Source organism: Cyprinodon variegatus, unplaced genomic scaffold, assembly GCF_000732505.1.
Source record: "Cyprinodon variegatus isolate N-32 unplaced genomic scaffold, C_variegatus-1.0 Scaffold657, whole genome shotgun sequence".
NCBI classification, from domain to species: Eukaryota; Metazoa; Chordata; class Actinopteri; order Cyprinodontiformes; family Cyprinodontidae; genus Cyprinodon; species Cyprinodon variegatus.
The window spans coordinates 257,896-273,698 of NW_015151110.1; the positions used below are offsets into that span (position 1 = coordinate 257,896).

The following is a 15,803-nucleotide window of genomic DNA, read 5'->3' on the forward strand; positions in this document are numbered from 1 at the left end:
TTTTTTTTTTTTTTTTACTGATCTTCATTTCGGCCAAATAACAATTCATCTGTAAGTTTAATGTTCCAGTAAAGCAATAACCAAACAGTACAGCACGTTTATACAGAGATCATCCTAATGCATTGATAAACATGTGGCTGCTGTTGCAACAGGTAGGTGCATAGCCAGGGATGTTATAAATAAGAAATAAATGGTGTCATGTCTTAAACTATTTCCCAGCTTCCAAGGGAATTAAAATTGAAGCATAAACTAGGATAAATGATTGAACTGATGACAGGTTAAGTAGATTAAGTACCTCCTATCTGATTTGTCAAGTTAAAACTAACGTTTATTTGAAGAGGGAGAGATTTAACCGTATAAAAAATACCAATGCCAAATCAGGTTTCAGCTAAGAATCTTGTTTCAATATGCCTTGAAATCTCTACAATTAAGTAATGCATCACAAATAGGCCCCTAGCACCACCAAACACCAAGGATTCAGTTTTTTCCACACGAATCAATAAATTAATAATATCAAACCACGTTTTGACATGAATCCATTTCTTCTAAAATTTGTGTTTTGTTGTATTTTTTTATACATCTACACACGATTTTAAGGTTTTAAATGATAAATATAAATTAAATCAGTATTGATCCAGCTAATGTTGGTCACAAAGGTAATATTTTTGTCTTGTGGAACTCCGGACTGGTGATTTAAACAAGTAATCCACTTATGATTGTTGATTATCATTTTACTAGATTAAAGTTTGCTCCTTTCAATTAATCTAGAGAGCCACTTAGAAGGATGTTCTTTCGTAGTTGTAGTGATGCTGCTGATTAAGAAAAGTATTCGGGTAGGTATGCTGAAGCAGAAACATGAATCGTTCCAGGGTCCGGTCCGAGACCATTACTGGATCTAATGATGACAGCGATGCAGAACAGATTTTAACGGTTCTATTTGCAAATACAAACACTCAATAAACTCTTTAAGTTATCACCTAAATAGCACCCATTTAGTCATGCAGCATGGTGGAGCAGCATAATTTCTCTGCTGTTCCAAGAAGGCAAGGATGTGATGGTAGAAAAGTGGAGGGCATAACGCAAAACATTTGTGACAAGATGGAAAAAGACTTGTTAGCAATAAACAATAGATGTGAAAGTAAAGTTAATGCATTTCATTGAGCCACATTTTTACTGTTCTCTGAAGCTAATAGGTTCCCATTTTGTCATATAAATATGCCTATATTCAATTAATTAAATGTTTAGTTTGTTTACTTGGTCAGTATTTAACATATGTTAGAAAATATTTTTTTTTATACAGCAAATAAAAAAAAACAACACACATATTTAGCCCTTCATGTTGCTTGATACAAGATAAAAACCCAGGCATTTAAGAAAATGTCAGTTTATCAATCAAGTTTTACTTGACTGATTAGATCAAATCAACTTTAAATGAATTCATCAATCAATAACTTGAATCCCAACCTCAGATGTTATTTTCTTATGTATATTTAACCTTTATGAAATGAGACCTGTTTTCTATGCATGTTGTAGATTTAGATGTCATAGTTTAAAGGAGCGCATAATAGTTAATAGTGATCAATGGACTAGCTTAAAACAAACTAGTGTTAATTGTCAAATCCTCTGCTATACCTTTAAGTTAAAATGTGAAGTAAAACTGCATGGAAATATTACAGATAAGTAACATAAAATATGCTATATAACTTCAATATGAGTAAGAATAATTGCTTTTTTTTGCCTCTAATGAAATTAGCTAGATATATATATTTTCCAACTTTATTATAAATACTTTGATACTGTAACACAGTAGTTTATTTTGGATACAGATCCATGCCTACTAAGTATATTACCTGTTTCATTTCCTTGTAAATGTTCCAAAGTAAATGTTTTTTTTATGTATTATTTATGATAAGTAACTTTCCACAGAAATAAAAAGCTGTAAGGTTATTTCCAGCAACTTAGGGTAATATTTTTAACTTGAGGTTTTTTGTTTGAAGACTTTCAGCCTGTATTATCTACTTTCCTGGGGGCTTGCCCCTAAACTAAGCTGCAGTCTGTGTTGTTAATGGAAGTTTCCACAGGAGTGTCAATGTGTCGTTGAGATATAATCGTAAAAAGGTTTGCTTCAAGGACATCATGCACGATAAATCAATAAAAGCATATCATATACTCACAGGCTATGTAGGCAATCAAAGCGAGAGCAAAAAGTAGCTTCATCATTCTTCTGTTTAAGCCTGAAAGCAGCCAGAAGAGCCGCTTCATCATCCGCTCCAAGCACCAAATTCAGGAAACCACCCGTTCAAATCCAGCTAATGCATTTTGAGTCGATGTCACTTTCATCTAAGGATTTCTGAATTAATAATAATAAAAATAAAAAAAAGTAGCTGTGTGTCACTTAAAATGTAAATAGCTGTAAGGGAGGACAGGCGGACTAACTGCTCTTGCTACGTCAACACCGAGCAGTTTACGTGGCTAGCAGCGTAATGTCCACAGGTAGCTAACTATTAGCCGTCAGGTGCCAACGTACACTGCACAGTGATGCCATTCATACCCTTACTAAAACGTATTTAACAGCTTAAACTTACATTCCATAACTGGGACCTGATTCACTTTAGATGAAAATATCTCTTCGATAAACCAGTAAATCATCTTGAACTGCGGCAACAATTAAAACAGCACTAACCCAAATGGGTTAGCATTAGGTTAGCTGCGTCAAGCTAGCATGCTAGTAAAGCTAACTGCCTGCTTTCTTAGGTTCATTTGGGAAAAAAATAAAAATAGATATTTGTCTCACATTTAGACTTAGCCGAATAAATACAGTCGCCGCTGATAAAAACGCCACACAAATATAAACATGAGGAAGTTATTCCTCTAAGCTGAGCCAAGGAATGACCGATGAGCGATTATTCATCGCTCGATTTAGCAGCCTGTATGACGTTCCAGTTATTTTAAAAAACCTAAAATTATAAATAAATAAATAAATAAAACTTTCCCAGTGTTAACTGTATGCATGTGCATATCCTTAAACGGGGAGGTGTTAGTTTTACGTTTTCATAATAACAGGTCAATATCAATAAAAACAGACGATTTGTGAATCCAGCTCTTGTTTTCATCCAACTTGGTCTGATCAGCGCTTCAGTTTTTTTCTTTTTTTTTCATAAACCAAGCCAGTGGCGTAACTATCGGTAATAAGAGACTGCAGTTGCTGAGTTGGCCCCCGACTTCTTAGGGGCCCCGTCACTAACACTTGGAGGCCCCCTAATGAATTGTGGATTAGCACGTCTCTCTGAAGATGTAATAGTGCTGAACATTCAACATTGAAACCCACGTGACTCAAACATTACTGACCGGAATGTAATTTATACAGCAACACCTGGCAGATTTCCACATGATGGTGAGCCCTTTAAATGTGACATCAATAGCAAAGCAGACATTGGTACTTTTAATTACTATTTTAATAACTGTGTATAGTTCATTAGATGACTGATAAAAAAAAAATACACTCATATAATATGTTTCAAACTGCAATAAATATCTTAAAAGAACGATGTATTTGAGTATTTTATTTTTTACAATACTCCTTGGAATTATGGGTAACCCAGAGCATAGATTAAAACCATAACCGTAAAGCCCGACGTACGCTGTGCGATTTTAGGGGCGATTTTCCAGTCGTGCGAGAATCTTTCGGTCGGGCCGACTTTCAGCCTGATCGTGCGTCGTGAGTCGTGAAGTGTACAGGGGGTTATGAGTGCCGACAGGTTCTTTAAAAGTAATCTCTTGATTTTAGTAATGAGGCCTGCGTATAGCCAACCAATGTAGTAAATAAGTTTGTTAATTTCATTTAAAAAAATAGGCAACAGCCTTTTCCCTTCAAAGTTTTATTATGTATTTTCTCAAATAGTTTTATTTGATATGAAACTTTCTTTTAATGTTAGAAAAAAATAAGACAACAAAGCAAAAACAACATATTTGTCTGGAGAAAATGCATTTCTATAGTAATTGCCCCATCACAAAGCTCCTCTGCTGATTATCAGGTCCTTGAGATATTTGGGGTAAACAGGATTTTGCAAAAAAAAAAGAAAAACCAAAGATGTTCCAAATTTATTTATGGTTGTTGTGTTTGGTATTGTACCAGTTCTTATATAAATTTTCTGTTTTTCTTTTTTTCTTTGTACTGTCCTTTTATATCATAAGAGCTTATTTTGCTCCTTCTCATGAACTGCACTTAATTAAAGTGTCTCAAGACAGTGTCTAGACAAAATTTCATTATGGTGACATGATGACGATAAAGATTCTTGATTCAAAAAGCTGCACTTCCCTTGTTTAAACTTTTCCATTGCCTTTAAAAGCCCAGGATGCCTTTACATATAATTGTACTTAATTAATTTCACTTTCATGGGACATAGTTTTCATAGGTCTTTTGAGATTTCTGTAGAACTTTGGAGAGCTGTGAGCAGCAGCATGTCCAACAATGCATTCTGCCTCCAGCGGGAGAAAATCAACCTCAAAACCTTATCTTTGTAGCCATTTTCTCAAGACTTTGCTTATTTGAAATGTATATTCAGAGTCTTAGGAGTGAAGAGCTCTGCGCTGGCTACTGACTCAGCTCTGAGTTGGAATGGGTTTTCTTTTGCCATTGCTGCCGGATGTCATCCAGTCAACATGTCTTTTTCCCACAACCTGTTAATGTTTTGTTGGAGCTAATTCGCAGAAATGAAGCATTTAGGATGCGTGGAGAATAACTGCACCAGCTATAATATAAGATATATATTTTAATGTACAAGAAATATACTTTAATATGACACCACTATAATTAAAACAAGCTTTTTCACTTTTTGTTATTATAAAAATTCACATTTTCCTAAGATTTAAATTTCATTTTAACCCAATTTAGTAGATTACGAACTCTATTGTTTTTTTCATGGATGTCTTATCTTCTTTTACATTTTATTAGTATTTTCTTATGAATAGTCAAAGTAGCCTTTCCCCGTATTTGCTAACTAGTTTTAAAATGACTTTGCTTGATGATAAAAAAAAAAAAGAAAAATAATTGGAAAATCAAATGACAGAGAAGGGTTTTCCGCCATGCCCCAGTGCCACAGAGCAAGTGGGAATTTAAGGCGTTTAATAAGATGGCTTCTGCTTGCACCAGGAAGTTAAGAGCATGGATGATGGAGTAGAGTGTCAGATCCAGTCAATTTATAACAGATGATGGTGCAAAACGTGTAAATTTCAAAAAGGCCAGACAAGACTTCACAGACAAAAGGACTGAATCTGATTTTGTACATTTAAACATAAATGTGGGCAAACCAGAACAGATCCAAACTCCTCTAGTGCGGATGGCCACACGGATGATGGAGCAGACACAGAAAGCAGTCGATCTGAACTTTAATAAACACATCCCCAAAACAGACGTTTGTCAGCACTGCATCATCTCAAGTACTGAAGTCAAAAGTATTGGACTCATCCTTCTCTTTGGATTAAGAAGAGAAACAGTTGCCTTCCATTTAGCACTTAGGACTGTCACATCTCAGATGACTGAGAATCTACACCAGCATACTACATCGTCTGTCAATGGTCCGATTCCTGTAAGTGAATGATGTTTGTTTTATATTTACATGTGCTGCAATCAGTCAGAGAGAAAATTAGAAGTGGCAGAAGGTCTTGAGTTTTGTCTCCAGGCAGCCGTTCCGCTTCCTGTCATGCCTCCTTGTCTCTCATCCATCAGCCTGAGGCTCTCAGATGTCGTGTCTGTGTGTGTTTTTATAATTCACAGCAACATTAACAGACTTATATGAGGTTCCACCTTACGCTACACCGTGGGAGTATTTTTACATCTTAGTGAACGTGCAGCCTTAGATCCAGACGTTTTTAGATCTCTGGAGATAATCTTTAGTTCCTTGTAAGTATTACATTTTCATATTTGTGTTTTTGATACACAAAGAAAGCTTTTGTGGCCTTGCTATAGTGGGTATTAAAAAGAAACTGATTAAAGCAACCAAAGTCATTAGAGCAAACATTAAAATCAATATTTCATGTCGCTGCATTATATGCTCAGTGGGAGACTTCATTAGACAAACTTCCTTCAGACGCCTCAGAGAGAAAGATGAAAATGGCCGACTAAGATTACTTAATTGATTATTATAACGAGCTGTTCATTTTCTAAATTGAATTTTTGAAGGAGAAGGCTGTAAATTTATCGGTTACCAGCTTTTCATTTAGTTTTAAATTATCTTCATAAACACTGGTGCCCTTCTTAGCAGTACTCAAAGCTGGTTTTAACCCAAACTCTTTCATGATATCATCCTGGTCTAAGGAATGTTTCTTTTTTTTCACAGGTCTCTTTTTATCATTCAGGTTATAAAAATACTGTGCCTCTAATGTTTTGACATGAGAAATAGGAGCCAAATTCTTCCATTTCTTTAGTCAAGTGTGCAGGGAATACATCTGATTGGCATCCAGCCAAGAGAAACAACTGTATAGGTCTGCAGTTTACTGTGAAATTAATGTGTGGTGTTTAAATATAAAGCAACATCGGTAGAGCAGGAATTTAAATAAACATGGAATTTTATCAATGCAAACTTTATGTTGCACAATTCTGATAGCACACAAACACAAATTAAATTGTCATGATATGTAGGCCTTTGGTGCTGCTTTACACTGATCTCGCTTTCTCTCATTTTAGCTTCATTTTGTTTGTGAAATATAAACAAGCTTGTCTTCCACTTTTTTTCAGTATTTATTTTTTGGTTTTAGATTTAAAGCAGGGATGGCACAATCCAGTGCTTTTGGGCAGCTGTGCTGCATCTTTTTAGATGTTAGCCACTGCTAGTTGTTGCCTCAGCAAAAAGGCTAGTCACTTTTGGTAAAAATCCTTTCTTCTTTTCTTTTTCCTCTATTTTAGCTCTACTGGGGTATCTTCTTTTCCTCTTTTCATTTTCTCTCCTCTTCTTATCTCGCCTCTTAGCATCGTTTGTTTTCATACGTTTTGTTGTAGATTTCCTGGATCCTTTCTGCACATGTGCACATGCACATGCATTCATTTGAAGTGTATCAATCACAAATATAATTACAGTGCAAAATAATCAATAACTGTATTAACCATATGTGTATGAAGAGTTTTATGGGGCCCTCAGGAACTTGGGACCAAAGGCAATGGCCTAGTTTTGCCTAATGGTAACATCCATGTGACTCACCAGTTTGCTCTCTATTATTCTGCTCTCTAGTTACCCGCAGTTTGTGTAAGGATGCTTTTAATCTCCTCTAAATACTTTATTATTTGTTATCTTGCCTTCTGCTGGCACATCGCTATTTGAATATTCCACAAAACATGACACTATTCCAAACATGTAAAGGTTTTTGTTTTCTTTCTTGCAAATAAAAGGCAGATGATAGTATCTCAATGCACTGTACCATTCCTCCTTAAGAAATTTGGTCATATGTTTTAGATCTAGTCTCAAAACATTTTTTTTTCCAAAATTCTATCAACTTAAAAAGTATTATTATGTTTGGCGCAAAAGGGAAAGCGTCTTAATATTTTCAGATGTGTCTCTACTCCAACACAGACTGGTTAAATGGTTGAATAACTGCATATACTAAAGTTACACCTGATGATAGTCCTCTTGATGTTGGATACCTGCACTGCAAGTGCTTGCAGCTAGGTTAAAAAACTACTGAAGCTGTCAAATATAGAGATACTTTTTCTCCCTTTTAGGTGTAAACAATCCATCTTGTTATCTAAGGAATTCATACATTGCCACTTGGTCAGTTGGTTCCTCCTCCTCAGTTAGTAATGCAGCTTATTGTTAAAGCGAGACAGACTGGTGTGGACCTGTGCTCAAACACTGACTGAATCACTGTCTGGACAAGGAATGCATTTCCATTTAATTTTATTTGGACTATGTGTAAATAGAAAGAATTCAGTTTGCTGTTCTCCATATTGTTTACTAAAATTGTTGCTGTGAATTTTCAATTCACTCACTCACATCCTGGCCACTTCTTACCTTTTTCTTTTTTGGTCACTTTTCTAATCCTGCTGTTTCTTCAGCCTGCACTGCTGGAAGGCTTGTCTTCATAGAATGTGCACACTCTAACTTTGCTTGAATGGGTTTTTACCTGAAGCTCTGGCTTTCCTTCACCATTCGCTGATGGGTTAGGTTATTAGTGTTTCTAACCTGGTGGCTGCTGTTTGTTTGTTTGTTTGAATGAGTGCTAATCCGTCTGACAGAGTACTGTGGGAACAGGGTGTTCTAGGCCTCTAACCCACAGTCTGGTGGGACAGTCACTGACCCCTGGAGGCCTTTGATGGATAATGAATGGCTGGAAATTGCTGTGTGTACATATTATCTAGCCATCACTTTGTTGTTTCCTATCTATTTTGAAAGGCTTTATATTTTCTTTGTCATATTTTTGAAACCTGCATGCAGAAATCCAGCAGGGGACATCAACATTAGCTGCTTGATAAATTCATCTATGGATAATTGATGTGTGCTGGACACTGATCAAGTTGAAGATTATCATTAGAATTCAAAAGGTAATGAACACCTCTAAGCTTGTTTAAAGTGCAACAACATTTTTTCCTTTTATTGGGCAGCAGCTATGCATTTGATGTAAAGATTCTGATGCCGCCTATTTTCAAATAACTGTGTTTAACATAAGGTAAACATCTTTTACCATGATTTTTTTTTACTTAAAGTACAAAATGAAATAACCCAGACAGAAGGTCCGACAGAAAATAGGCAGTTGGCTGTTGACCATCAGGACCAGAATCTTACGCCACAAGAAAATTTTTTTCCCATCCGCTACCAGCCTTATCAACAAGGCCCAGAGACCCCTGTGACACTGGCACTGCCTCTCTCCCTCCCCCGTTCAGGACCTAGAAGCTACTCCAACATAGCATCTCCAGAACTCCTGCGTTACATTAACAAACAGTCTACTGTAGCTATATACTATATTATGCATATAGTATATTGTATGTGTTATATTGTACATACCTGTACATAATGTATTCTATATATATATATAATTTGTCTGCACCATCAACACCAGCTTAGATTCCTTGTACGTTCAAACTCACTTGGAAATAAACTGGATTTAGATTTTTCTGCCCCCTGTTCCTTGACAGCTAATTTGTCCTCCCTTTGTGTCCGTCTCCCATCTTTACACCTCCTGTTCAGTTACTCTTTGCTGGTTCCACGTTATTTTGGTTCTCATGCGTGTTTTCCCTGTATTTCAGTATTTTGTTTCTAGAGTTTAGCTTCTGTTGCCCCTTTGGATATTAAACTCACAAGAAACCACCTCAGCTTCCATCTCTACATTAGGGTCCTTCAAACCTCCACTCAACCTGACAGTAATAAACTCTTCTTCCCAGCCAAATATTCACATAATTTTGTTTCAGCCATTTTTGAGTGTTTACTCCTCCAGAAATTATATTTTCTGTTTTAAGTTGTGCAAACACATTACACCCAGTCAGTTATCTTTAATTATGCAGTAGTTGCAGTGGTAACATTTAAACACAATCTGGTTGAAAATCTTTTCTGATTCAAGGTTAAAATGAAAGCAATTAAAACTCCACAGGATGTATACAGTATCAGTAATTGATTTTAAATTAAATGATTAGCTAGTTGTGGGGAGATGATAAAAAATAAACAAAGGAATAAAACTATTAGATGTAACATCTTATAAATTTAAAACATTTCAAAATGACTTCCTTACCCGGAAGAGCCCGCTTTGGTAGGAAAATTAAATGTCACAAGCAGTGAGACAATATTACAATTTTAAATGATATACATTCATGACAAGCGCATACACTAGATATTTGTGACATGGTTAATAGGGTTATATAATTGCACGATGATGTCCCTCAGGGGTGATTTTTCTGAACAACCCATCTGCCAGGGGAGTTTGGCCATCTGACAGCTGTTAGTGAGTGGAATTAGCATAAAAACAGGAAAATAAAGATTTACTTTGCTCGCTCTGGACCTGATATCATTAAAACAATAACTCCTCCTGTGGAGCTTCATTAACTAAACTAATTTACATTTGTCTTCAGCAATCTTCACTTATAATTAGCCAGAGTAGCATGAGACTGAATACCTGGTTGAAAATATGAATGCTCCCTTTACATCGGCATCAGAAGGTAATTACTGCTAAGTGGAGTTAGGCCACATCTCTTGTGAAAATTATGCAAATTCACCAACGATTCTATAATCCTGCTGTTCAAGACACAAAGAGGCATAATGGCAATTAACTGTTTGTAAGATTCCCTATCAAAGAACATTATGAGCTGTTGATATTTTCACTGACTGTGCAGCTTTGACCAACTGATTCAAAAATGTTCAAAGGAAGTTGAATGATGAGTTTTTTTTTTTTTTTAATATACCTTATTTACGGCTGCTCAGTGGCACAGTGGGTAGCACTGTTGCCTTCTTGAGCAAGAAGGTCTTTCTGCATGGAGTTTGCATGTTCTCCCTGAGCATGCGTGGGTTCTCTCCGGATACTCCGGCTTCCTCCCACAGTCCAAAAACATGACTGTTAGGGTAATTGGCTTCTCTAAAGTCCCCTTAGGTGTGAGTGTGTGTGTGAATGGTTGTATGTCCTGTTTGTCTCTGTGTTGCCCTGTGATGGACTGACCTGTCCAGAGTGTACCCCGCCTCTCGCCCGTAGACAGCTGGAGATAGGCACCAGCACCCATCGCAACCTTAATTGGGACAAGCGTGTCAGATAATAGATGGATGGATACCTTATTTAGCCAGCAAGGCTGACAGTGATCATTGTGACAATTAAAAGATAACCAAAGTAAATAAGATTAGTAGTTTTCAAATTATGATGTTTTCTATAAATGACAAAAAAAGAGACAAAACTGGATCCAAATCGACGTGATCTATGTTTAAAAGGTTTTCACCGTCTATTGTCCTCTAAACCTAATGACTGCTTGTGTAGCAGTAGTATGGTGGCAAAAACTGCCATCAAGTGTTTGCAATAATAACAACAAGTGTCAGCCCACTTTTCTTGCTTAATTGTTTTAATCTAGCCACATTGGAGTCAATCTAGAAGGATTGGCCTGTTTAGGTCATGCCACAGCATCTTAACTGGATATAGTCAGAACTTCTTAAGAGGTCACTCTGAGACCCTCATGTTTGTTTTAGTGTTTGTTTTTTAAAGCTCTTCAAATGTGAACTTCCTGGCGTGCTCCCTGAGCTTACAGTCACACACTGACGGCTAGCCATCCTCTGTTTGGGCTTTTGGATAGAGAAAACAAGTCTTGAAGCATCACCATCCTGTTTGGCTTTTAATGGTGTGTTCTTTTTTTCTGAAATTCCATGTTATTTTTATTTCAGATGTAAAATTGATGTCCAGAAAGTTCCAGTTGCGTCCTGTCAGTTCACACAATAATTTCCCTAAAGTCTTGGGTTTTTTGGTCAAGATGGTTTTTTTGGGGGGGAGGAAAAACATGTAATGATGCTTTATTCTCTTTTTGGACAGCTGTGGTTTTTGTATTTGAAGACTTCCCATGGATTTGGTTTTTTTTTGGGCCAGTCCCTTAACACCTCAACACACTTTAGTTTATAACAATCCCAATCTGAGAATAGCCAGCTTTCTTCTTATGGTTTGATACCAGAATGCAGTTTGTTGTCTTCTTTTTAAATCTTGGTTCCTGTTTAGTTTACAGCTGAACTTCTGTCTGTTATAGCCAGAAGTGAATTATGCATGGATGGTTCCCTGGGGGGAAAAAAAAAAAAAACTTTACTGTGTTTACTAGAAGTCGTGGTAAATGTAAACAAGCTAATTCATTTAAATAGGCTTTAAATGTAGTTCTCATCCTTGTAAAACGGATGTACTCTTGATGCTACAGTATCCTTTGCAATTATTTTTTATACTTTTAAGAATGCAAATTTGTAAACAGTGAAGGGTGTTTTATAAAGTTTAATTACTTACTAATGAAGCATTATGTATGCCCTTATGTGTTTTGCAATTCAAATAAATTTTCTATCACATTTTATACCCTAATTTATTGAATCAACTGTAACCAAAGTATTTCCAATAAGAGCTGATGAAAACCATACTTAAATTTGTTATAAAAAAATGGGAAATTCCTTGAAATTGTTTCTACAAACATCTTTGTAAACATGCAAATAACATGGAAACTTGTTTTAGTTGCATCTAATGGTTTTCTTCCTGTTTATGGTTATGTTTATTAAATGTTGGGATATAAAGCTAGTGCTTTTCCCCCCTACCAAAATATATAAGTACTTCTTTTGATTCTCTTTACGCATCCTTGTTTACAGATGTTTACAGAAATGAATTGGAAAACCATGACTAAACAAACATCTGTCCAACACAGACACAAACACATTGACTGACTCTCCCTCCTCGTGGGCAGAGCCACGCCAGTCTGTCGTCACGTAAGAGCAACCGTGCCTTTAAAGCTGTTGGATGAAACCACATTTCTCACTGTACTGTTAATCCAGCTGGAGTCTGTGCCATTGAGGACGGATTACAATCAGCTCTAATGCACTTGAAGATGACCGACTCCCCTGAAGCATTAATACAGTAATAGCTCGATTCAACTTAAACTGGCATGAAATAGACTTCTCACCCGAAATGTCTGTTTTATCTGCAAAAGCTGCACAGATCCGCGCGCACTCAGTGGTGCGTTAAGGTAACAGGTGGCTTTTTTTGGTCTCTTCTTGGAACCAGTTTAGATATATTATAAATACATTTTCTTTGTTTGATCAGAATTTATTAAAGGTAGGTGCGTTTTTAAAGCATCATGAGGCTCCCGGAGAGAGGAAGACAAATCCTTGCGGGAAAAAAACTTAAGAAAGACACTGATTTTTCAAACTTTTTGCGCATGAAATGAGTTTGACAGTTCTTTCATTCTGCGCGGCCAGACTCCCGACGAGCAAGGATAGAGTTAGATGAATGGACCGCAGGATGTTTTTTGGACAGGAGGCTCTGAATTACAGCTTCAACCAGAGCGATGAGCGGGAGCTGGGGGACGCGTCCGCGGGCGCGGCGAGGCTCTCCCCCGCGGGCTTCGTCGTGCTTTCCGTGGTCCTGGGCTTCATCATGACTTTTGGCTTCCTGAATAACTTCGTTGTCCTGCTGCTGTTCTGCAAATTCAAGAAGCTCCGCACGCCCGTGAACATGCTGCTGCTGAATATCAGCGTCAGCGACATGCTGGTGTGTTTGTTTGGCACCACGCTCAGCTTCGCCTCCAGCATCCGGGGAAAGTGGCTGCTGGGGCGCGGCGGCTGCAGCTGGTACGGCTTCATCAACTCCTGCTTCGGTACGTTTCCTCTGCTTTTATTCAGCTGGAACTTTGATTCAACAAACAGAAATGTCATCTTCTACAGAGGCGTAGCCAGAATTTTTTTTTATAATGGTGGCCAGGCATTATGGGCGGGTATATACAGGGGCCAAAGGGGGCCAGTGCCCCTGTAGACCATGTCCTGGCCCCTGTTATGGCCCCTTTAATGAAGAGGTAATACTTTTTAATTTTAATAATTTTTAAATTTTAATGACAGACATGGTTTTTTTACAAATTCTGTTTAATTATTTAAAAACAATAAGGTGATAGCTTCAGTGGAATTGAGATAGGATCTCAGTTTTCATCTGCTAAATGTTTGTTTTTTTCAAAACAAACAAACAAAAAATACTCTAATTTTTACAGCTGAATGTATCAGTTTTCTTGAGTTCTTATTCAGATTTTATATAAAAATGTAATTTTAACTTAAATTAAGTCAAAAATATGTAAAATTCCTGAAATATGAATGTATATTGACCTAATAAGACATAGAATTTTAATTAAACCGAATTGAATATAAATTTCACTTCATGCAGCTATCTTAATTTCTTTGAATCCCTTGCTCTGTTTTTTTTTTTCATTCTTTTCTGGGCCCCCATGGAAACATGCGTGCCCACTCCTAACCCCCTGGTACATTTTTGCCACTGCCACGCAATAACCAGTGTACACTGAGGGGGGGGCGGAAGCAGATGGGCACCAGAACCTCGGGGTCAATCTACGCTGTTCAAACAGGAAAATTAACGACCAAAACATCCATATTTTCTAAATAAAGACAAACTATAATTTCCTACAGCCTTTGCTAACAAGTAGATGCATATATTTAACATCCGTGCTTTCTAAATAAAAGATACAGTAAATAAAATTCTTTCAGTTTTGAGATCTGGGGCATAAATCTTTTCCATCGTTATTAGTTACCTACTTGTATCAATAAACATTCTGCATAAAATTGATATATACAAGTACTAATATCTACAAAAATTGATTATTTGATAAGTTTTTATTAAAATTTCACTGAAGACTCCCAGATGACTTGCAGAGACACATTTTCCTTTAACCCCATATAACACAAAATGTAGTTCTAAAAAGAGCATGAATTCTGTATTTATTATCTTTGATGTTAGTATATTGATGTGTATAATTAACCACAAAAAAAATTTAATGTTTTGAATATTCCATTTGAGAATATTACTTCTGCCACCATCTGTATTAGAGGGAAAAATGGTAGGGGTGGCCACAAGGGTGGCCAATGATTAGGTAAGGGTGGCCATGGCCACCCCTGGCCCCCCATCTAGCTTCGCTCCTGATCTTCTAACAGTGGGGAGTAAGATTTGTGTCCGTCACATGTAGGTTTGACAACAGATTACTCAGAAACGGAGGTAAACAACTAGATTCTTTTCTCATTTCAATTTTAAATTACTGTTGGGTTAACTTACAACTCCAAGTTTAGACATGTGTCTGCATTATTGTGATTTTTTTCTTCTTTTTTGGGGAATTTAACAAAGATGGCTTAACCATGAGCACCCATGAGAACAAACACCTGTACTATTTGTAAGGCAAATGGGCCCCATTGCATAGTTATCACATGGATGATACAGCTCAATTAGCAGCAAGATATTAAAATGATGTAGTGAGAATGCTCTTATTTCAACCATGTCAGAAAAAAAACATCCTTTATGAAAAATCTGTTCACATTAAATATAGCAAATACTATTTTCTGTGAATGAAAATGCACCTGTCTCTGCAAGTTATGTAGGAATCTTCTATGTAATGGGATATAGAGAATTGCTCCATAAACTATTAATTTAGAAAATATAGATGTATCAATATGTGTATAGATTTAGTCTGTCTTCAATGATTTATTTGAAAAATACAGATATTTTCCTAATTTTCTGTCTGACTGTGTAGCGCTGAGTGATATGGCTTAAAATCTTATCACAATAACAATAAACAATATGATAAAAGCCCACTCTACTGTCTGATTAGTTCAGATCGACCCTTATCAGTGTTCAGCCACCCTGCAGTAACATTGGTCCCTGCATGTTGGGGTCCCCCACTCTTTTGAAGAAGAAGGAATTAGAAGTATGATTGTGATTAGTGATCTCTAAGTGTGCAGTGAAATCAATAGAAGTAAGTATTTCCATTCACAGGATGGTTGGAACTCAGTTGCACATTACTAAACAGCTGTGTAGCCTTAAGAAAACCCTTAAGCTAAGTTTGCCAGACAGCATACAGATTATACGCTTGATCGATGGGGGAAGGTCATGTGGTCTGGTAAGTCCGTACTCAGCTCCAGAGAAAAGAAAAGGTGCATGAAGTAGTGCATCCATCATGGCTACCGAAAGCAGAAACTAGCCTTTTGGCAACAGTGATCTGGAGTTCCTGTATTTGGTCAGTTTCTACAGCATTAGGTGCCCCCCCCCAAATAAAGTAATGAATGTCTTATCAGTGAATTGCTTTTTCACTGATGGCAGGGGCATATTTCATGATGATAGTG

The 15,803-nt window shown here is 36.8% G+C and overlaps 2 protein-coding genes across 4 annotated transcripts in view; one reads left to right on the plus strand and one right to left on the minus strand.

Annotated features, from left to right (window-relative positions):
- The window catches only part of uxs1 (UDP-glucuronate decarboxylase 1), a 46,363-nt gene extending 43,425 nt beyond the window's left edge, over positions 1-2,938 (minus strand). The window contains exons 1-2 of one of the 2 annotated variants that reach the window (XM_015393789.1): positions 2,795-2,938; positions 2,175-2,350 (exon numbers count right to left, since the gene is read on the minus strand). In XM_015393789.1, coding sequence (XP_015249275.1) covers positions 2,175-2,265 — 91 coding nt within the window. In that variant the 5' untranslated portion in view covers positions 2,266-2,350; positions 2,795-2,938. Of the gene's footprint in view, positions 1-2,174; positions 2,351-2,585 lie in introns of both variants that reach the window. The other variant, XM_015393788.1, reaches the window with a different exon arrangement.
- Positions 2,939-12,362: 9,424 nt separating this feature from the next.
- LOC107096900 (opsin-3-like) overlaps positions 12,363-15,803 on the plus strand; it is a 46,813-nt gene continuing 43,372 nt past the window's right edge. The window contains exon 1 of one of the 2 annotated variants that reach the window (XM_015393785.1): positions 12,363-13,291. In XM_015393785.1, the coding sequence (XP_015249271.1) occupies positions 12,925-13,291 (367 nt within the window). In that variant the 5' untranslated portion in view covers positions 12,363-12,924. The remainder of the gene's footprint in view (positions 13,292-15,803) is intronic. The other variant, XM_015393786.1, reaches the window with a different exon arrangement.